Source organism: Anguilla rostrata, chromosome 14 (genome assembly GCF_018555375.3).
Source record: "Anguilla rostrata isolate EN2019 chromosome 14, ASM1855537v3, whole genome shotgun sequence".
Classification (NCBI taxonomy): Eukaryota; Metazoa; Chordata; class Actinopteri; order Anguilliformes; family Anguillidae; genus Anguilla; species Anguilla rostrata.
The window spans coordinates 24,887,420-24,910,715 of NC_057946.1; the positions used below are offsets into that span (position 1 = coordinate 24,887,420).

At 48.1% G+C, this 23,296-nt stretch overlaps 1 protein-coding gene across 1 annotated transcript; it reads right to left on the bottom strand.

Annotated features, from left to right (window-relative positions):
- Positions 1-617: 617 nt before the first annotated feature.
- Positions 618-22,646, bottom strand: nup155 (nucleoporin 155). The gene is made up of 35 exons (XM_064307406.1): positions 22,446-22,646; positions 21,372-21,519; positions 20,230-20,367; positions 19,355-19,451; positions 19,173-19,243; positions 18,612-18,704; positions 17,913-18,176; positions 17,116-17,189; positions 16,774-16,865; positions 16,471-16,568; positions 15,705-15,872; positions 15,351-15,451; positions 14,834-15,004; positions 14,380-14,490; positions 13,852-13,946; positions 13,285-13,370; positions 12,698-12,760; positions 12,386-12,533; positions 11,755-11,821; positions 10,794-10,909; positions 10,212-10,315; positions 9,947-10,080; positions 9,318-9,509; positions 8,718-8,856; positions 8,129-8,264; positions 7,694-7,847; positions 7,256-7,360; positions 6,508-6,662; positions 5,506-5,635; positions 5,288-5,401; positions 4,177-4,297; positions 3,725-3,835; positions 3,126-3,262; positions 2,449-2,555; positions 618-2,123 (listed from the first exon to the last, which is right to left on the bottom strand). The coding sequence occupies exons 2-35, from the start codon at positions 21,511-21,513 to the stop codon at positions 1,985-1,987; spliced, it is 4,173 nt and encodes a 1,390-aa protein (XP_064163476.1). The 5' UTR covers positions 21,514-21,519; positions 22,446-22,646; the 3' UTR covers positions 618-1,984.
- Positions 22,647-23,296: the final 650 nt, after the last annotated feature.

Consider the following 23,296-nt stretch of genomic DNA (forward strand, 5'->3'; position numbering starts at 1 on the left):
ACATTAAAATATAAACGTGCCAAAAAAACATAAGTTTTTATTCAGATAATTTCACCAGGAGGTTGTCTAGGTAAACAGCCGGAAAACAAGACCAATGGAATAAAATTAAAAAAAATTTTTAAACTTGTAAAAATTGTAACAAATGAAAATATCTGTTGGGGATTGCTGAATGTGTTAAAGTCAGACATGGGTCAAAAATGTATTTGTTTTGGGTTCAAATAGTTTTCTGAGCTCTGTTGATCTTGCCTGGTGTAATTCAGCCTGCCAATATGACCAGAAGACAGGGTTTGCACTTTTTGAGAGTATTTCATTGCTTCCAATATGACAGACAAGTTCAGCCAAGCTTAGAAATGTATTAGAATCCAAAACAAATACGTATTTGACCCAGGTCTGGTTAAAATGTAAAAAATGAGTTAAAACATGAGGGCAGAAGTGGCTGCCAACACTCCTCCAAATATACTCCTGTAACTTGGAGCCTGCAAGATAACTGCAGCCTGTAATATCCAGGGTAAATGAGGAGTACAATGCCAAGGCACCTGAATTTCCCTGCTTTTTTGGCTTCATAAATTATCTTTCTTTGTAAAAAAAAAAACAAAAATAAAAAAATAAGACACAAGTTTGTAGATTTATGTTTTTTATTATTCAGATTTTCTACAAATAATCTATATAAAAAATACAAGAATACAATACAAAACTGAAAAAAAGGTTTATGTAAAGCAGATAACCTTTATTCATTTACCACTTGACCGAATACTACATTTGGCGATGGCCAAACACTATTCAGTTAAGCGAGGAACGCATTTTAATCCAAGTAAATTTAAATTCTTAATTTAACAAGTAAATTCCTGGCTTAGAATGAAACGCCAAAAAAGAACTCAAGATAAGACAAGATGGAGGTGGAATGCAGCACACTTCTATCAAGAATTGAAAGTGCCGCTGATTCAAAAAACTATCAACAAAGACCGAGACTCTTCAGATTCAGTGGTACACTGAAGCCTTAACATCACGGAGGACTGGGTGCTTCTCCAGAGCACACGCTTGCTCTCTGACCAATGGAGAAACGTCAAACGAGCTGCTAGTTCCCGTTAACACGAAGGTCCACTGGACTGGAGACAGCAGGACCACAGCTGAGACAAAGCAAAGCTCCTGGAGAGCATTGTGCCAATGCAGGTACGTTATGAATGACCTAGGCCCCAGCCCTGTGTTCTTCCACAAAGAGTATCCTGACACTACTTCAGTTCATGTCAAATTGAGCTTCGTTTTTTTTTCTTAATCTTTGCATATATAAAAATAATTTACATATTTTAACCCTTGAGGAGGCAAACTGAGAATATACTAACGATAGCCCTTTAAACCTACCAGTGGCGTATGTCCATGCAAACAAAAATTAAATACATAAAGAATGCTGATGCTTTGGGATAGGCATGCTTTTTATAAAATCATTCACCAGGGCTTTTACTTGACCCTGACAAAAACGCTCTTCTGCTTTCTCTCCTGGTTATTTTTTTACCTGTTACAACAAAATGGTTTTCCAAGCACAGCAAGTAGTAGACTGAATCACATATTTTTGAGGTGGTAGTTGAGTCTGCACGGTTGTTCAGTGTTGGGTACACACTCAAAATCAGGTGTACGTTAAAAACATAAAAGGCCTATCGAGTTTCAAGTCTCGTACAAATCTGCATGTTCTTTATACATTTCATGAGAAACACAAACGGGACATTAAGTAGGGCAGTGCCACGTCCTCCTGCCAGTCAACATAGAGACAGTTCAGCAGCATGCACCAGAAAAGCACCCATTAGTAACCCAATCTATAAACAAGGACGTGCTAGCCCGGCTAACGCTGATGCGTCATAAAGGGCAATTGTGAGTGCTAGCGTACGTGCAGGCTAGCTGGACACGAGGCCTCTCGTATGTGCTTGGCTAGTGAGGAATCTTCAAAGGAGACTTCCGAAACGAGGCCTCCCCTGTCACACGGCCGTCAGCCTCAGTGCACCTTCTCCAGCTTGGCCTGCAGGGACTTGAAGTTGTTGATGATGTGCTGCAGGGAGGCGCTGGGGCTCAGGGACTGCAGCTCCACCAGGTAGCCGCAGATGTTGTCCAGGCACACGTTGGTGAACCTTCGCCTGCGTGCAGAAGAGGAGAGACACGGGGGCGGCGGTCAAACTCCCGCGCGGTTCAGGACCGCGGCGGAGAAGACGAGAGAGAGAGAGATAGAGGGAGAGAGAGAGAGATAGAGGGAGACAGAGACAGAGACAGAGAGAGAGAGAGAGAGAGAGAGAGAGAGACAGAGAGAGAGAGAGGGAGAGAGAGAGGGAGAGGGAGAGACAGAGAGAGAGAGAGAGAGAGAGAGAGAGAGGAGAGAGACAGAGAGACACAGAGGGAGAGAGAGAGAGAGAGAGAGAGACAGGGAGACAGAGAGAGAGAGGGGGGGGGGGCTCGGAGGGTCACCTGTCGTAGCTGGGCACGCGGCTGGGGTCCTCCACGTACCCCGAGAGCAGCACATGGATGCACTCCACCAGGTGAAGGGGCTTCTTCAGGCGCTGCCAGCACGGATCCTGCAACAACGAACCAGAGGCAGGGCTCCATATTACGCAGGGGCCCATGTGAACTCAGATATGACCCAGAGGCAGGGCTCCATATTACGCAGGGGCCCATGTGAACTCAGATATGACCCAGAGGCAAGGCTCCATATTACGCAGGGGCCCATGTGAACTCAGATATGACCCAGAGGCAGGGCTCCATATTACGCAGGGGCCCATGTGACCTCAGATATGACCCAGAGGCAAGGCTCCATATTACGCAGGGGCCCATGTGAACTCAGATATGACCCAGAGGCAAGGCTCCATATTACGCAGGGGCCCATGTGAACTCAGATATGACCCAGAGGCAGGGCTCCATATTACGCAAATTGACCCCAACTCTGTGGGGTTGAACACATTAATGCTGCGTCAGTTTACACTTGTTTTATGAATTTTGTCATCAGTTTCCTTCATGACATTAATAATTTAGTACAGACTGAATAAAAATAACACGTATAGAGTTCACTCGGGGAAACACAACACATTTTTGTTAATCCACGCACACATGCACAGCGCAGGCTTGTTTCGCCTGAAGCCCGTCCGTACCCGCGTCTTGAAGAGCTGGTCGTACACTTCCAGCAGGCCGGGCAGCTGCACCCCGATCTCCTGCATGGTGTAGGTGACGAAGCCCACGTCCCAGTTGAGACGGCACACCTCCTGCTCCAGGAACTTCACCAGGAACTCTGCAAGCGTGGCCGTAGGAGAGAACAAGCGAGCAATCAGAACAAGCAGAGAGCAGCGCGCTCCAGCAACTCACAGAGCAAGGAGTAAACTCAGCCAGCTTCTCAATACTTGAAAGTCTAATTGAAAATTGAATTGATTAAAGGCTCTTTATTCGAGAATGGGATTTCACAGAGATATTCTTGATTGGGACATTGAATTTTGTCACATTCAGAGCAAAGCTGCAGCCTGTTTCGGCAGTATGTTGTCTAGTATCGCTTTATACCACAACCCAGGGACGGCTCATTAACGACAGCCCAGGGTCAGGCATGTTTCAACAGGCTTGCGGTGTTGAGCAGGAACACAAAAGGGCCATCTGAGTACATCAGAATCCACAGACAAACACACACGCGCGTCAGGCGAACGCTGGCGCGCACACGCACACAGTCTCACACGCGTCAACGGGGGGGGAAGTGCCGACTCACCCAGGGGGAAGTAGCGCGGTGTGCCAGCGTAGATCTTCCCCAGGGACACCAGCTTCAGGCTCAGCGCCCGCATGCGGTCAGCCGGGCTCATCGCTACACTGTCACTCAGCTCTGCGGTACAGACACACACACACACACACACACACACACGTGCATACGCACACACACACATACACAGACACAGATGCACACGCACAGTAAAGTACAGCACTCATTCAGTTACCGTTTCATAACCATCAAAAAATATTTCCAATTCAGCATAATAAAGCTATTAATAAAATAATTTTAAAAAACTATTAAAAAAACGGAAAGATTGTTTTTATTATCACAGATATTTTCAATGCATCTCAAATGTAAAAATTATTTTTTCTTTAAATCAACTCTCAGCAAATGTGATGTCATAAATTTGAATGATAAATCAGGGAACAGACAGTTAAGCATAGAGCACTGACCTTTCTCCATGATCTCCTGCCAGAGCGCGTGCACCAGGATGGGGTCGGAGTGCCCGGCGCAGTGGATGATGGCCAGCTTGCTCTCCGACAGCCTGAAGTGATCCGCAAACTCGCCATAAAGCTGAGGGAGGGGCGGGGAGAACAGATGTGCCCGTTTACACTGGATACCCGTACGTCCTTTAACACGCGACTGTGTCTGTTTACACTCACGTTTTTACTGTGCTGCATGTTCGGTTCAGCGTGTCAGGTTTAGGGCTAAATGGCGTTCCTCATAGCTACTGTGCTCAGCGTTACATCAGACCAGCTTCTACAGAAGGTCTGGGACTGGGACTCCAGCATGCTTATTATGGGATATTATTTGTCAGTTGAATGCTGGTGACAGGAGATCAGACCTGGGTGGCATACGTATTTGTTTTGGATTCAAATACTTTTCTACCCTTTACTGATCTTGTCTGGCGTATTGGAACCAATTAAACAAAAAAGAGCAAACTCCGCCTTCTAGTCATATTGGCAGGCTCAGTTACAAAACAAATACGTATCTGACCCAGGTCTGCAGGAGACTTATAATAGAGTATTTGCATTCATATCGGATACCAGCTGAAACAGATGCAAAATAAAGTCAAAGTGGATCTGCAACCAGATCCAACTTCTGGCTTTTAACCCACAAACTAATGCAGTACATATTGGGTCTATGAAGAAATACGATAGATGTCAGATAAAAAGATGAGTGCAGGAGGCTGCTGGGTGGCTCATTCCGTTAAGGCACCACGTTGTGGTGCATGGATGAGCCTCGTGGCCTCGGTCCGAATCTGGACAAGAAGAGAACCAAGGGGACGTTTCAATTCTCCCGAACTGGCCGGGTGGGTTCACGCGTGGGACGCGGCTGTGGTTGCAGACAGGTGGACATACCCGAGGGGGAAGGAAATTGGACATTTACAACCCAGGGATAGGCAGAAAATTAAAAAGTAAGTAAGTAAAGTAAGTAAGTTAAGTAAGTAAGTAAGTAAGTAAGTAAATAAATAAATAAATAAAAATACAAGTGTAAACAGGCTCTAACAAAAGTAACATGACACAGCACCATTTGGAAAATGGAGCACTGCTGCACGGTTACCTTGGTGATGTCCATGAGCTCAGAGTCCAGCTGGGAAATGGCCGTCTGCACGGAGGGATGATAGGAGTACTGCCGGCTCAGCGTGTCCTGTATCTGCATCTGGATCCGCACCACCTGACCCACACAAACAGAAACAGCCAGCAGGGCTCAGTCAACGTGCTCCAGAGTTTCACACCACGCTGATGAAACCTTGGGTCACCCCCAAAAAGATTCCCCACCTCCATCTTCTCCTCCAGCTCGTGCAGGAACTCCCCGTCGGGCCCCTGGGCGGAGGTGCAGGAGGAGCTCTTGGCTGACAGAATGGCCCGGGAAATGTACTCCAGCCGCTGCTTCAGGGAGATCTCCGTGCTGGGAGGAGAGGGGGGAGGAGTCTTACTGGACAAGCCTGAAGCTTGTCACACTCCGACTGGACTAGGAACCACAGGATGTGCGCTGAAGCATGTGTACCTGTGCATATCAGGTAGTCATACTAAAACGTGTACCTGTGCACATAAGCTAGCCGTGCTAAAGCATGTGTACCTGTGCATATCTGCTAGCCGTGCTAAAGCATGTGTACCTGTGCGTATCAGCTAGCCGTGCTAAAGCATGTGTACCTGTGCACATAAGCTAGCCGCGCTAAAGCATGAATACCTGTGCACATAAGCTAGCCGCGCTAAAGCATGAATACCTGTGCATATCTGCTAGCCGTGCTAAAGCATGTGTACCTGTGCGTATCAGCTAGCCGTGCTAAAGCATGTGTACCTGTGCGTATCAGCTAGCCGTGCTAAAGCATGTGTACCTGTGCACATAAGCTAGCCGCGCTAAAGCATGTGTACCTGTGCATATCTGCTAGCCGTGCTAAAGCATGTGTACCTGTGCGTATCAGCTAGCCGTGCTAAAGCATGTGTACCTGTGCGTATCAGCTAGCCGTGCTAAAGCATGTGTACCTGTGCACATAAGCTAGCCGCTAAAGCATGTGTACCTGTGCATATCTGCTAGCCGTGCTAAAGCATGTGTACCTGTGCGTATCAGCTAGCCGTGCTAAAGCATGTGTACCTGTGCGTATCAGCTAGCCGTGCTAAAGCATGTGTACCTGTGCACATAAGCTAGCCGCGCTAAAGCATGTGTACCTGTGCATATCTGCTAGCCGTGCTAAAGCATGTGTACCTGTGCGTATCAGCTAGCCGCGCTAAAGCATGAATACCTGTGCATATCCGCTAGCCGCGCTAAAGCATGAATACCTGTGCATATCCGCTAGCCGCGCTAAGACGTGCGCTGCTTTGCTGAAGCTGCGGTTCTTCTCGTAGTAGCGCCACAGCAGGTCCATGTTGCGCACTTTGTTCTGGTTCTGCTTGATCATGTGCATCAGGTGCTCCTCCAGGAACAGAGAATTTACCTGGGTCACAGGTGAGGAAGCCGCATTAACGCTCAGGTACACCTTAAAGTCGTCACTGCACTCCTGAATTAACCAAACGTACCAGTTAAATTAAACGCTCGTCAAGTCAGGCTTATTGTGGATAAAGAATCTATCCTCTATTTAATAACAGCTAGCTAGATTACATTACATTATAGAAATTTATCTTATCCAGAGCGACTTACAGAACTTTTAGCATTAACATTGAATCCATTTACACAGCTGGATATATACTGAAGCAATGCAGGTTATGTACCTTGCTCAAAGGTACAACAGCAGTGTCCTACACAGGAATTGAACCTTTAGGTTACAAGGCCAGCACCTTACCCATTAAACTACACTGCAGCCTGGTAGTGATAGTGAGAGTAGATGGTGATTATCCAGAAGAGAGTAAAGGAATTGCCATTTAGATAAATGACAGAGACTTAGGGCTTATTCTGCCAGGGTAAATTTGTAATATCCTGAATTTCATTTGAAGAAGGACCCTTCATTTCCTGTGCTCATCCATTCTGGGACGTAACTTCAGAGAATGGATGCCTGTGAAAATGGCGGATCCTTCCCTTGCCCAGCCTTACCTCCAGCAGCTTGTCGGTGAGGTCGGCCTGGATGAGCCAGTTGCACAGAGCTATGTGGAAGAGCTCGTCCTGAGACCTCTGTGCCAGGCTGATCACCTGCTCAAACTGCACCACAACACACAAACACCAAAAGACAACCATGAGCACTGGGACAGAGCCAGCCAGCGAGGCCAGTAGAGAAGTTCTCACTCTCACTAAAGAACACATGATCTTACTTAAAGCTATGCTCAGAATTCTTAGCAGTTAACCCCCCAAAAACACATCTTCTTGAATTGGAATGGTGTGTTGCTATGTTATTGTGGTGCTTTACACACACACCATGTATTATGGTTCTAGTTTGGAATAGTCAGTGTACATTTAGTGCTTAGCACCTCTGGCACAGGCTTTTAATGGCAGCAGCAGTCTGTTATATCATCACCCCCTCTGTGCGACACTCACGTGGGCAGCAGCATCCTCATTGCTCAGCATGTTGGGGTCAGAGGTCAGGACGGGCGGCCCTGGCTGCTTGGGGACGCTGGGAGATTGAGGCGCAGCCTTGCTCTGGTTCACCAGCTCCTGCATGGTGTCTGTGATGCACTTATAGCTGGACAGCCTAGGGCAGGAGATTACACAGATAAAAGCCTCAGTTTCAGTGTAGATGGCAGGGGTGGCTTCACATGTACATCAGAAATAAACACTGGCGCCACCATGTGTTTGAGAGGAGAAGTGCAGATGTCTTTTCTCTCCCAAACCAGCAGCGAGCGAACATACATGAACACGGCTGTGGTAGCAAAGAGCTAACTGGACATTGCAAATTAGGGTGAGATTTGGACATGTTCTGCCTCACATTGGGCACAAATGAACGAACAAACGAATGAATAAATAAAAACCAACCTCTCCTGGAAGGACTGCTGTCCTGGCACATCCTCCTCAGGCTCCCCGTTCTTGTAGAAGTGCAGCCCCAGTCCCTGAGGGTCCTTCTTATCAGCGGCCATCAGACAGAGCTCCACCACGCCCTCATAGAACCGCACTGAGGGACAAGGCCAGAGTCAGCCAGAGAGGAACAGTTAACTGCAGCTCAGAAATAGCCCACATTCAAAACTTACTGCCAAGCAGGTGGCGCAACAGCCCAGGCACAAAGGGCAAATGCGCAAGCCAGACCTGGGTCAAATACGTATTTTTTTTGGATTTAAATACTTTTCTGTGCTCTATTGATCTTGCCTGGTGTAACTGAGCCTGCCAATATCACCAGGTGGGGTTTGCACTTTCTGAGAGTATTTCATTGGTTCCAATACAACAGACAAGATCAGTAAAGTGTAGAAAAGTATTTGAATCCAAAACAAATACATATTTGACCCAGGTCTGGCGCAAGCAGAGAATGCAAATCCTGAAATGCAAATTCCAGGAGGGACTAAAGTGAAGGCAGTGGAATGCATAGAAAAGGGAGGGCTTTTAGGCGGGTCCAGGGCGCCCCCTCTCTTACCTTGGCGGTACTGCGCGCAGACCAGCGGCAGGTCGGTGTGGTGGCTGATCTGCTGATAGAGGCGCAGGGACTCTCTGAGCGTGCGCTCCCGCTCCACTTTGTGCTGCAGCTGCCTGGAGCTCTGCAGCAGCTCGTTAGCCTGCGGGGGGAAAGGGGGCGGGGCATGAACACATCACTCATTTCATTTTCTCATTTTATCCCCCATTTTTATTTTCTCCCAGGAGGCATGACATGGGTACATCCCTGCCAACTGAACACCTCCCTCCATGGGCAATGTCACAACCAATCATGAGACCCTACTGAGCTGCTGAGCACAGTCAGCACTGGCACAGTCTGGATTCAATTAATTTCATTAATCAAATTTACCCAGGGAATATCAGCACTCCAGTGTTACTGACAACCCCCAAACTTCTTTAAAAAAAGTAACAACGATTTTCCTGCTTAGATTTGGGAAGCCCAAATATAATATAAGTCCAAAGCAAGGTCAAGTGGTATGCACCGACTCGTACACAGTACACCCATACACTGAGAGATGTGACCCCACTGGGAATGGTCCCTAACAGTCAGACGCATGTTTGCAGGTCTGTGGCGGCGGCGGACCTTGGAGCAGACGCTGTCCTCGCTGCTGTACAGCACGGGGCAGATCTCGCGCAGGTGCCCGCTGATGGCGTCCACCGAGGCGCTGTCCTTGATGTAGACGTTGATGAGCGCCGTGATGAGCGCCCCGGTCAGCTCCCGCCCGTGGATCACCACGTCCTTAAAGCTGCTGCCCTTCACCTGCTCCTGGAACTCCTGCAGGAGGGGGGTGGGGGTCAGAGAAACACTAATAAACCACAGAAGGGAAAAACGTGCAAAACGTGCTTAGAGAGCAAACAGAAGGGCGAAACGCTCATTTTTATAGGGCGCCGATATGAACTGGCTTCAACAAACAACATGCTGACACGGCGAAAGCACATCCCTGGAGCACAGGATAGGGAAACATTGAGACGCATCAAATGGTTAAGGTCAGTGCACATGGTAAAGACACAGAGACACAGCGACACAGAGAAGGACACAGAGAGACAGAGAGATGCAGAGAGGAGCACATAGACGCATAGAGGGACACAGAGCAGGAAAGGTAGTAAAACTCAAATAAGACAAAAAGGACACGAGAAGGCGGGGCACTAGATCACATGACACAGAGAATCGCAGTGCAAGCCACTGTCAGAAAATGGGGCGCGCAGACAAACCTTTGGCAGCTCAGCCAGAATCAGGCTGAACTGATGATCACAGAGCAGCTTCCACAGGGCCAGGGTCTGGCAGGACCGATGCACCAGCTGCTGGATCCCCTGCAGAGAGACCTTCTCATACGCCTGAGCCTCAGCTGGGGAGAGAGAGAGAGACAGGGAGAGAATGAAGAGGACAATACTACTCATATACGTCACACACAGGAGCACGCACTCACTCACTCACTCACACATACACACACTCTCACACACACACACACAGACTCACTGTGGTACTTCCTCTGCAGCTCTTGCTGGACCTGCTGGGAGCCGCCCCTCTCCGGGCGCATGAATCCCAGAAGCCTCTGCTGCAGGTTGCCCGGTGAGCTGAAGCTGCAGGACACAGGAAGCCAGCTTTAACGGATGCGCTCCACCCTGTACCCAAGCCCTAAACACCGCCCCGGAATGGAAGATGGACCCTCACTGGGGCCCTGAGGGACTCCGGAAGCCTTGCTGAATGGTTCATACAGCATCTGCTGTCTGCCCAGCAACTGCAAGTGGCCAGCTAATGATCTTAACATTAGCTAGCCGGCTAACCAGCTCAAAGCGCAATCTTGATACTGCGATATCAGGACACACAGAAGCCACGGTGCTGTAATGCAAATTCCGAATTACTCAACTTCAGTGCAGTCTTCTGTTTTTAACAGCCACAAAGCTAGCTATTAATGATTGAGGACTCTCACTGAGCACTTTGGGATAGCCTGAGCAGTACTGCACAGAGATCAGTGCTGTGAGGAGCTGGGCATGACATCATTGCAAAGGTAGGAAAAACACAGCGACAAACAACAAATCCATGAATGGCAGTTCCCACCTGGCAGAGCCCAGGGAGGAGGGGCTGAACTGGGAGTTCTTATCCAGGAAGTCCTTCAGCCCCCGCAGCTCCAACAGCACCTCCTGCAGGTCAGCCGAGCTGACCGTGCTCTCCATCTGAGGAGCACACCCAGGCACATCACTCTCTGCTTTCAAAATAACCTATAACGGACACATCACTCTCTGCTTTCAAACTAAACTTTAACTGTCGCTTCACTGTCCCCTTCCAAAAAAAACCTACGCTTCACTCCCTGCTTTCAAGAGTTAACCTTCAATTGGCACATCACTCTCTGCTCCCAAAAGAAGCTTCAATGTGAATATCACTCTCCGCTTTCAAGAGTTAATCTTTAATTGGCACATCTCTCTTCACCTTCAAAAGAGTTGAAATTTTATTGAGAAGGTGAATACCTGTGAATACCTGATGGGTCGGAGATGGACGGGTAATAATCTATCCCGTAAAAAATGGGACCTTTAAAGTGATCGAGCCCGGTGTACAGGATGGTGGGAGCTTTTCATTGATATGCAAATTAGTTAAAGACATCACAAATGCGATACACTTCACTGCAGCCGATGTGGCTAGTAGCTAGTTATCATGGCGGAAAGCAGTGCCGGTAATAATTCTATGGTGAGGACATATACGTATGAGCCTGAAAAGCTTGCATCGTGGAAGATGCCTCGCCACCTTGAGCACAGCTGCCAAACGGCATGTTTAATTTGCCAGGTATAGTGTGTGTTGCCGGTAGTGTTGTTGCAGTACATTTAGGTACATACCAAGCCGAACAAAATCCATGTCTAGCTAGCATATCTATGCTAGCTATGCAGCTAACTTTAGCTCCTGTATCTTGTAGGAGGAATCTGAAATTTCCATGTCCAAATATATTGATGTGCATGGGTAAATATATCAAAAAAAGGTCTGATTGACACATACTGCACTGACATACTCTAACATGGATGCTACTCACCACGCTGACAACCTGATTTCCTTTACTGACAGCCTTCTCCACAGCCAGACTCCCATCCAGAATGTTCCTGTGACAGATCAGCCAAGAACACATTTTAAGTTTCAGGTTTTCTGCAGGCAACTTAGGAAAGCAAACTGGTTTTAGCTACTCCTACAATGGGTGTGTTTCTTTCCTGAAAGTCCAGCCAATTAAAAATTACATCGAAATTCAAGAACAATTAAATTATTTATTTTTTTATTTTTTTCAAGCGATGACAAATTAATTCTGAAAAACATTAATTTGGCTTCAAATGTAAAACTGTGAGAAACTAGAATAAAACCCATAATTCTAAAATGAAAACCCATAAAATGAAAACCCATAATTAATCAAATGACAGCAATTAAAATTGTGATACACGTTTAATAACCCAACATTTCAAAACATAAATGTTTAAAGAATTTTCCCCAAATGCTCATGCATAGTTGATAAAATTACCATTTGAAAATGTAAAATATCTGGACATGTTACAGGTTTTTTTACGAATTCTACACAATCGCCCCTGGGCGCATTTAAATAACCCTGTTTAAATGTCCGCTTGTGAGACAGTCCAGAAGCAGAACACTTCCGCGTGATCTTTCAGCGGGAGCCTCACCCCAGGATGCGTGTGAAGTAGATGCAGATGCTGTTGTGCTTGCCAGAGAACACCACCTCCGGGCCCGAGGACACCGCCATTGGACCGCCACCAGGGGGCAGCGCAGAGGGAGGGAGGAAGGGCGTGGACACGCTGGGAGGCATCACTCCTGAGGGAGGGAAGAAAGAAAAAAAAAACGTCAAAATGTACGTCTGAATAAGAGGGCTACCTCAGCTTTTTCATTATTACACGGCTAAGGAGGAGATGTTTGCTAAACGTTTAACCAAACATTGATGAGAGGGGAAAAAGGAGGGTGGGGAAGGAGGATATTACCTGGCATGGGCGTGGCTAGGAAACTGGCGTTAGGAAGGGGACTACCTACAGGCATCGGGGATCCTACAATTAAGAACGACACACAAGGACACACAGAGTGAAGCAACGAGTGCAAACAGCGCCCCCTGGTGGAGAGACTTCAGCCTGCTAAAGGTGGGTAGGTGAAAAGGTGAGTGGGTGGGTTAGGTAGCTGGGTAGGTGGGCGGATCGGTGAGTGGGTGCATGAGTGACAAGCCAGGTCAATGAGGTGCTTCGCATCCAAAAACAACAGATGAGTTTTCGATGACACAATGATGAATTAAAGCAAATTTCAAATGCTCACATCAGAACCTGCATATCAATCACTGAATGTCAGCGGCCGTGAGCAAACAAACCTAACAAGCGCACAATTACAGTACATTCGGCCGCGTAGCTGTTTCCACTAGCCGCTGAAAAACCAAAAACCAGAGAGTACCAGCCAGAACATGTTCTCGTAAAGTGTACATATAATCTGCTCAGAAAAATGTCCACTGTGAAGTACTGTGTGGCTTGACGCAGTTACACAAAACAGAAACTGGACAAGGAAAAGGCCGATTCCAAAACCTCACCTGGGACAGGGGAGCCCAGGAGGGGCCCCAAATTGCTGGGAGCCGACAGGGCCGAGGGGAAGCGCATCTGTGCCTCTCCGCCATACCTACGGCACACACACACAGGTCAGAGGTCGCAGGAAGTGCACACTTGTAGAGGGCTTTACACACAGGTCAGAGGTCACAGGGAGTGCACACTTGTAGAGGGTTTTACACACAGGTCAAAGATAAACAAGCAGGGAGTTCTCAAGAAACCTTCAAAATGTGGCTGTGGGAGACCAAGTGCAGAAGTGAAATCTGTATTCTAAAGATCCAGCATCTTCAAATGTCTACTGGAAAAGTCCATTTACATATGTAAAATACTTACACTAAAGCACGGCGATTCTACATTTAAACCTTACAATGAAAATGCAAATACTGCACTCAGTCGCAGGAAAATAAAAGATCCCGTTTGTAATCTTCTAAGCGTGCTCTTGAAAGTGCTTATGGTCTGCAGTGTTGATAGGAGTCACACAAGGGTGCTTGGACAATGCGCACCCTAGTTCCCTCCTTTAGAAGAACCTCTTGCATACTTTGCAGTGCACTGACCTGAAGAAGGCCCGGGTGGCCCAAATGGACACCTCCCTGTCGCTGGCGGCGCTGGAGCAGGCCAGGATCAGCGCCGTGGCACAGGCCTGGTCCTCCTGAGAGGGGGGGGGGGGGGGGGAGAGGAGTGAGCGCAGGAGCTGTCAGGGTAGTATTCTGACATGAGGTAGGCTGAGAGCACATCCAAAGACATCAAGTACTGTAATAAGCATCTCGAACACAGTCTGACCACAGACTGATCTCACACACTTCCTCAGACCTCAGACACTCTCTCTGATTGCAGACACTCCCACTGATTCATCAGACCAATTCTCTGATAAATGTGGACACTAAACGGTGAACATCAAGTTTAAACACAGCCTCCATATGTACACTGTATATCCACTCGAGCCCATTTACCTTCCACTTGTATTGGGAAACCCTAACTATCCCTAACTTTCCCATCTCAGCTTCCTTCCAGCCACAGTACCCAGTGACCTTTAACCCCCATCAATCCCAGAAACTTGTCATTGGCCAGGCAGGACTTCTCACCCGGTGCAATTTGAAGAATCGCTCGATCTCTTCGCCCTCCCCGCTGGCGCTGCTGACCAGCAGGTGGCGCAGCTGGTCCACCGGCCGCAGCTTGTGAAAGATGTGACTCCCCTGCGAAGGAAGGAAACCCGATCATTCACAGAAACGAACAAATATGAGACAGCAGCTCATTCAAATACAGGCACGTAGCAAACGCTCTTATTCAGTGCGACTTACACAACCTTTTACGTAGCATTTACACTGCACCCATTTATACAGCTGGGTATATACTGAAGCACTGCAGGTTAAGTACCTTGCTCAAGGGTACAATGGCAGTGTCCTACTGGGGAATCGAACCTGTGACCTTTAGGTTACAAGACCAGCTCCTTACCCATTACACTACACTGCCGCCCAGCTACTGCTCAGAGAGGAGGGGAGAGCTCGAGAGGGAAATTTCAGAAGAAGCAAACTGCACCTTAGCAGAGAGGAGGACAAACTTCTGTGGCGGGACGTTGTGCTGCTGGACGACCACGGGGGAGTCCGTGAGGGGAATAAGGTCCTTGTTGAGGGGGGTGGAGATTTTGGATGCTTTCTCCTCCTCAATAGCGCACAGACACCAGGAGTGGCCGTCTATGTTCATTGTCATCTGCAGGGAAGTAATAAAGCAATAATTATAAAAGAACAACATACTCCCCATTAAGTTCCTCCAGTTCAAAAAGTGGTTTAAACTTTTCTGTCTACATTAAAATTAAGCAACAAACCAGGAAAAGTGTAGGATAGTAAATGCCTGAATGAAACACCTGAAACTGGATTTTACATGAGCATACAGGATAAAAACTTACGTTGCAATTTGCAAATCGTTAACCAAGATAAATTCTTAGCATGCAAGCTAGCCATGTTACAGGTGTATGCACAATGTATGCGTATGGTGTATAATGCTCAGCGTGAGGAAAGTTAACATTAAGCACACTGGTAGTGAGTAGGGCTCCTACCTGAGCCTCCATGAGGGGTTTCTTAAAGGGAAAGGAGTCGTGGTTGATGCACCACAGAACGTCACTGTCCTCCGTTTCGGAAGCTGCCATCAGCAAAACTCCTACGAGGGGGAGACCAGACAAAGCAATGGGAATGTAATCAGGACTGGCCCAATAAGCACAGGGAGATAAGCACGGGCATCAAAAGAACAGGCGTATCTTTACCTTCGAACAGAGCTACCTACTCAACATGGCAGGAGCAGAGACGCTTCTAGATGTCGTCCATTTTGACAAACATCAAGCTTCGCTCACACCCCGTAAAGCTCCATAGCTCTGGTAGTGAGTAACGCGGTGTGAGCCGAGTGTTCTACCCACCTTTGCTGTACAAGGCCTTGTGGATCTTGGCGGGCTTCTGCATGGTGGAGGAGGCGGAGAAGCCGGGCGGCAGGCGAACGTGCACCAGGGCCAGCAGGCTGGGCCGGGCCATGGCATGTTTGGCGTTCGGGACAGGGAAGGGGATGGTGCTGAAGTACAGGCGAACCCCTGCACACCCAGAGCGACAGGGAGAGCAGGCTTAGGGCCACGAACTCAAAATAATAACATGAGAACAACATCTAATTTTAGCCTTTTTCCCCTCTCTCCACTCATAGAAATGGAATATACTCCAATGTTCTAAATATGGGACGTCTCACGTAATACAGAAAGCAAAGTAATGTAACACCACTTTCTCTTTCACTTAATTTACAGCATCAGCAGCTTGTCAAATGAGGGGCCTCTGGGTTGCCATGATATCGGCTATAATTTCAGCATCTAGCCCTTAAACATAAGTTTGTTTTAAGCTGTTATTTCCAGATACAACCCAATATTACCGTGCGTTTCACTATGTATTTTACATTTTTACTAAAACTGTTAATGCTGCTGCATTTGAACCTGCTCATGTTAAAATATAAATACAGCATCTCAGAATGCAAGACACTCATAAAAATAAAAAACAGGGGCAGAGGTTATGTCCTGCAGACCAGCAGCTTTGAAAACCGAGTAGCCCGTCGGGCCATTAAAATAATACACTTCATTTTCAAGCCTTGGACAGCATATTTGACTCTGAAACATCCCATTTCCCCCAGGTCCCCTCTCCCCTTGCCTGCGTGCGTGATGGCCAGCAGCTGGCAGTCGGAGGACTCTGACAGGTCGATCACGGCGATCTGCACGATGGGCCTGAACACGGAGCGGTCGATGGTCCTGAGGAGACAGAGACACGGTTTCGAGTCACAACCAGGAAGCCGAGCGTCCTTGTGGCGGGGGGACCGCCTCGGGACGCCGGAAGGGTCGAAATGGGGGTGGGGGTGGGGGGGGATGGGGCGCCCGGGGCCTCGCATGGCAAGATTCCAGGTTCTCTGATGTCCCAGGCACCCCAAATGCACTGTGGGCGAAGGAGCGCGCGGACCTGGCGATGTTTCCGGCCGCGGCAACGATGGAATTCAGCGACATGGCCGCCACCCGACTCATCCCAGTGCCGTCCACTCCCAGGTCATACACCTGGGGGGGGGTGGGGGGGGGGGGGGGGCAGAAACAACCACTAAACAACCTTTAAACCAAATATAACTTTCAAGGCTAGTCACAGAATTGAAAAGAAATTCAGAGAAGAGCGTGAAAGTTAGCATTTTTTTTCACTAAACCAAGAGGATGAACTGCTCCAGGCAGCGCATACGTGTAGGAACACACGTGTGTGTGTCCGTGCGCTAGGGCGGCTATAAGCACAGAGACAGAACGAGAAGCCCCCCCGTACCTGCAGAACGCCATTTTCTGAGCGCGTGTAGAGGATGTTCCGGGAGTTGTCGATGGCGATCTGGACGACGGGGTCTGCGTGGCAACAAGACAATAGAGACGCTATAGAGCAGATGTGCACAAACCTTTTCAGCGATGACCCAAAGATATCAATCCATGCATTTCACGACCCAAACTGACGTCATTTTCATTAGTAACAATTAATTCATTTGAACCGCTGTTGACAGCCATGTTTAATCTCTAAAAGCTAAACAAAAGGACAAGGTTACTGAAATTAGCAGGAAATTAATCCCATAAAGTACTTTCAAGTTAACAGAATTTTATCAATGAAGCATTGTACGAGTTAAGTGCTCAAAGCAGCCAGACAGAAACCCGTAGGATAAAACAAAACATTTCTTCTCATTATCGTTACAGTCGTCGTCAGCGAGTCTGTTTTCAATGAGAGACATCAGCCACTTATCCAATTCCCAGTAGGGAAACTTTAAACTAATTTCCAATGCTATTATATTGCTAGCAGACCAGGGTCAAATAGAAATTTGTTTTGGTTTCAAATACCAATCTGTGCTCTATTGATCTTGCCTGGTGTAACTGAGCCTGCAAATATGACCAGAAGGTGGGGTTTGCATTTTTTGAGAGCATTTCATTCGTTCCAATACACCAGACAAGATCAGTAAAGCGTAGAAAAGTACTTGAATCCAAAACAAATACGCATTTGACCCGGGTTTGATTGCTAAAATTTCAAAACAGCCAACATCTCATTAATGTTCCAGTCCCCCCCCCCCACCCCCCGGGCCTCACCGTCCTCGGAGAAGGAGAACTGCAGCACGGACGGCACCAGGAAGGACAGGCTGCTCTTGGAGTGGTTGATCTTGCGGCAGCGCTGGCTGAACCAGCCGGCCTCGGCCTGGTAGGCGATCTCGTACAGGCAGCCGTCCTTGCCCGCCAGGAAGATGCGGCCCAGCTCGGTGGAGGCCACGGCCAGCAGGTAGGTGTTGTCCGTGGGGATGGAGTACAGCGGGTCCGGCAGGAGCTGCATGGCCCCCGACAGGCTGTCGTTCAGCCCTGCTGAGGGGAGGGGGGGGGAGAAGCAGTCAGGACTGGGCGGGAGCTGCATCGTCCCAAACAGGCTGTCGTTCAGTCCTGCTGGGGGGAGGGGAGGGGGGGGGGGGGGGGGGGGGTTGGGGCAAGCACAGTCAGGACTGGGCGGGAGCTGCATCGTCCCAAACAGGCTGTCGTTCAGTCCTGCTGGGGGGGGGGCAAGCACAGTCAGAGCTGAGCAGGAGCTGCATGGCTCCAGACAGGCTGTCATTCAGTCCTGCTGGTGGGGGGGGGGGGGTTTGGGGGGGGGGGGCAGGATTTTTATTTGAATTCCTTCTGAAGCACGGAATTTCGGTTTTAATTCAAGTTGTACAATTTATACCACAGCACAGGCAAGAACAAGCGATAGTGTAGTATGGGACTATGGGTGGGGGGGGAGGGGGGGCAGTGTGACATCACCTGTCTGTGCCTTGGAGAAGCTGAGCCCCAGGATCACCACGTCCACGGGGGTGGCCAGGACCAGCAGGAAGTGGATGTGCGGCTGGAAGATCCCTGCAGGGGGATGGGGGAGGATACGGGACGAACAGGCCATGAGTACAGAGCAGGGTCATCGTGACCCATAAACAGGCACACACGCAGAGTAGAACCTTATCACAAAAACACTTAAGGGCCCAATGACAATGGAAACAGACCTGCACAATTTCTCATTCATTCAGTGCAAAAGGAATATTTTTTGCATCCATCCAGTTATGGCAATTCAAGAAATTTGAATCCTTTCATTGGAATTGCTACTTATGTTAATGTAACCTCATTTTTAAAGAGGCAACTAATTTTGTAGCCCTAAACCTTATCTTAACTGAACTATAGGTGTGCTATAGTCTCTTGTCACAAAATTACAGATGAAATTGAGTGGGTCACACCTCAGTTTGGAACTACCATGAGTCACTTCTTCAGTCTAACAGTTGTACTTCGACACAAAGTGAAAAATTAGGACCTGAAGTGTCACACTTCCTTACTCACCCGCCTTTGGTTTCACCAGCCCAACAGACAGGATAGTTTCACTGAGCCCGTCGAAGTAGGCCACGTCCCCCCTGCAGGACAGAGCGGAATTATGGGATACTGGAGACCATTTCACACACAGTGTCTATCTACAGAACCCAGAGCGCTCCTATTCGTTCAGGCCGCGGCTCTGCTCTACTCACCCGTCCTCGTAATTCCACATGAAGATGTCGTTGTCGATGGTCAGCCACGCCCGGCTGATCTCGGGGAAAACTCCCATCATGCAGTTGCACTGCATATCTTTTTTCGGAAGAGTTAAAGTGCCGTGACCGGTCGTGGAATCGTGGGACCGGCTACACCCTGAATTTCAGCACCGCCCCCTCCCCGTGCCCGCACCCCGTCAGAGCAGCCGCCATGGCGGTTACCTGGCCCAAAGGCAACGTGGGATACGGCATCCCTTCAAGACAAAAATACATTCCATTTCCTCCTTCGGCAGAGTGCAAGGATGGTTGGCAGGGTGGATTTTGAGGTTTTTCAATTCATAAAAGGGACTGAAAGTGAACTACAATAGATTCTTAAAGCAGAACTTCGTCATTTGAACAAAGGGACAGAGGAGGGAACAAGCAAACGGTACATTCTACAGGGATATCAGGGCATATTTCTTTGCACAGTCGTCACTGAGTGGCACAGTGTGCCAGATCACTGCAGTAGAACACCTGAGGTACTGATGTCTAGGTTTGATCAAATCAAATCAAAATTTATTTATATGGCACATTTCACAAACAACTGTCACAATACGCTTTATAGGCAACCCTGGCCTAAACCCCCACAGGAGCAAGCCTAAAGCAACAGTGGCAAGGAAAAAGCCCCTGGGGCAGATGGGAAGAAACCTCAGAAGGAACCAGGCTCAAGAGGGGGGGGGGGGGGGGACCCATCCTCCACCGGTCGGCTCAGGGTGTAGCTTGGTGACCAAACTGACGTGGCGCTAGATGCTTTAACACTGCGGGTGAAGCCCGGAGGAGCCGACTGGCCGGGCTGAACGGTCACGTGATCACGCCTCCAGCCGGGAAAAGGATACGGCTGAACTGCTCCACCAGCTCGGGGGGCAGCGGCACCCGGCGCACCGAGCTCAGCTCTGCCAGGCTGGGGACGGACAGCAGCCCGGGGCCCTGCAGGGGGTAGTCCATGTCCGACACCCCCGAGATGGACGGCATGTCTGTAGACGAAAGCCAGAGCACGGTCCGTGTAAACCACACATCTATACATTCCAGGAATCATGAGACAAATGTTTTTTGGACTGCTCGATTCATTAGAATTTCCAGAGGTTTCATGTGGGTTTACATGCACAGTAGGAACGTGAAGCGTCAACATAAGCTACAGATTAACAGGAGTTTGCAGAGCTAACCAGCCTCTGCAAGCTATATATGCTGCAAGAGTTCTTTGCCAATATTTTCTGAAGACAGTTTGGCCGCTGACACAATACTGAGCACCGCCACAACAATAAATTATAATAATGATGCTGTATGGCTTTTCAGCAGGACGTACAGCATTCTAGCGTGGCTACCTTTAGCTCTGCTAGCAGGAAAATAATGAACACCTAGCTCTTAGCGTAGCCTCCATCTTTGAGGCATTAAGGCTCACTTTCTTACGGTTAAAAACGAAGTAAGTGCTACAGCAGGAGGGGTGGGAGGGGCACGGGGGCTGCGGTCAGCTGCGTCAGGGAGGCCTACAGGACCTCGGACAGCAGCTGTGCTACAGGTAACAGGCCACTCAAATAAGTGACCAAGAGGCCAGCTAGAACACTGCTGGAGGACGCATGCCAATCTCTTATTTTACCCGTCCTTGTCTGCCTGGTCCTCTCCTGACCTGGAAATCGATCAAGGTCTGCCAAATTTAAGGACATTCCAATCTGTTAAATGCTTCTTGGAGGAGCTAGGAGGCTCCCGGACAATTTTTTTTTGGAAGGCATGACGTATAAAAGGATTGACCAGTGGATCCACCTCTCTGCATCTTCCACATCTGCACCTGATGTGGCTTAAACCTGACGGTTGACTGAACAAGGACATTCCATTCGCCCTACACACATTTCCTCAATTCCTCAGTCCTGGTATCTCTTCCTCGCGTCCTTCGCTTGCATCCTCCATTGGATGGATTAAGGAGCAAGGAAAGGACGCCAGGAAGAGGCGCGAGGCTAAACACGCACGTATCCTATGGCCTTACTGTGCGCGGGCACGTTGAGCAGCTCCGACAGGTCGGGGAAGCAGCGGTCGTCCTGCAGGTGCCTGTCGACGAGCCGGCCCGTGTTCTCCAGCACCTCGTTCAGGCCCGCGGCGGGGCTGCCCGAGCTCAGGCTGGATGGCATCGCCGCCTGGGAAAGAGGGGACCGACGGCTTCAGTCAAATAATAATCAGTAACCATAATGACAAAGCATACAAAAGTGCACAAATGAGAGGCTCATGGTCTCACGCATTTTAACTGACAAATTAGTCGATAGCAATTAACTGCGTAGGTTACAAATAATCATTCACAAAACGTGTAAGACCACATTTGATCGTAAACTGCGTATAAGAACATTTCAACATTCATCATTTTTTTGTATTTGTTCATGGCTGTATCCTTATGCAAATCACATGAACAGGATTGCGCATAAAATTTACAAACAGCCAGCATCTACCATCTCCTACACCTGGGACATGCACAAACACAAAGGTCTGCACGTGTCATGAATATTCATTTTCCATAGGAAGTCCGAGTGTTATGGCCTTTTCTATTTCAAACGCTTCAAAAGCTTGGATTTGGCTCTAGACTAAATGTGTCAAGTGGATAAAACCTTACACACAAGTCAACAGGTCAGGGTAAGACCAAGGGTCCAGCTCTCCCAATAATTAAAAAATAAGCAGAGTTGCTCAACTGTTGATGTCATTAATTTTGTGCCCAAGTGAATATATTTTGTGGAAACTTTATCTGTAGTCATCGAAAGCGAAAAGGGTTAGCTAGCTAAAGTCATAGCTACAATGTTGCAGCGTGAGGGAAGCAGCCAAATTAGCACCCGCACTAGAAAAGGAAACATAAGATTTGTCTACACCAATGAATACTTCGCAACAACACAAAGAAATGCAAACTAGAGTCCCTACACACAAATTAGCTTGCTGTGCAGCCTGCTTTTTTACATTGTTAACTTCCTAATGCCAGTGAGGATATAGCAGGCTAGCCGGCACAAAAACGCGGGCTTTCAAAATATTTTCGCAGCATAGCTGATTTTATATTTCTCTTTCAGAACACTGGACGACTTACCGAATCTAAATGATAAAGCAGTTGATCGAAACGTTATCTGTGCTGTCCGTGAGGGACTACTTAGTTCACTTAGACTACTGTCAACTCACTGCATTCCCCTCCACAGGCACAGACAAGGCCGTTGTTTCTTCTGGAGAAAGTGGAAAGCAGCACGAGCTGCTACCCGGAAAGCGGAAACGGAAGCCCGGAACGTTGTGGGCGGAGCTCCATCCCAAAGCCAAGCATTTTTAATGACCACGTTTAAATTCAGGTCTTATCAGCAAAACCTGGTTAAAGCCTTATTCAGCGTACGCGAAAACCGAATAACAGGTTGCATATGCCTCTAGTAATCCGCAAATGAAAATCATGTATACACCATTTTCTTTACAACGGTCTGCGCATGTACCGTTTCGCAAGGTGTGTTGGGTGTTGAAGTCAACCAGTTAGTTTACGCCAATGTAGATGTTGATGATTGATGGTCCAGTTACTCATGTATCCCAAACACTTATATGGCCTACTTATAAATGGAAATGATGATTGGTATGGTATCACCAAATTAGCAATACACAGCCCCACTATTTATTTATGAGCACGTCATTTCTATTGTACGGTTGGTTTATTCTGTTTTGCAATGCTATTATTCTCCATTTGTTTAGCATATGCACATATTACACCAATTTTAGCAGTTGCATAAGAAAGTAAATACTGTCGGATCAAACACCAAAAGACGTTCAGGAAACACGCACTTCAGGCCACATGTTGGGCGATCTTTCCTTACTACAGCAGTCCTAAAACTACAATACCAAATTTGTCCAAACTGCCATTCCTCATTTCACCACAAGATGTCCACCACATTCCAGTTTAGTCCTGAA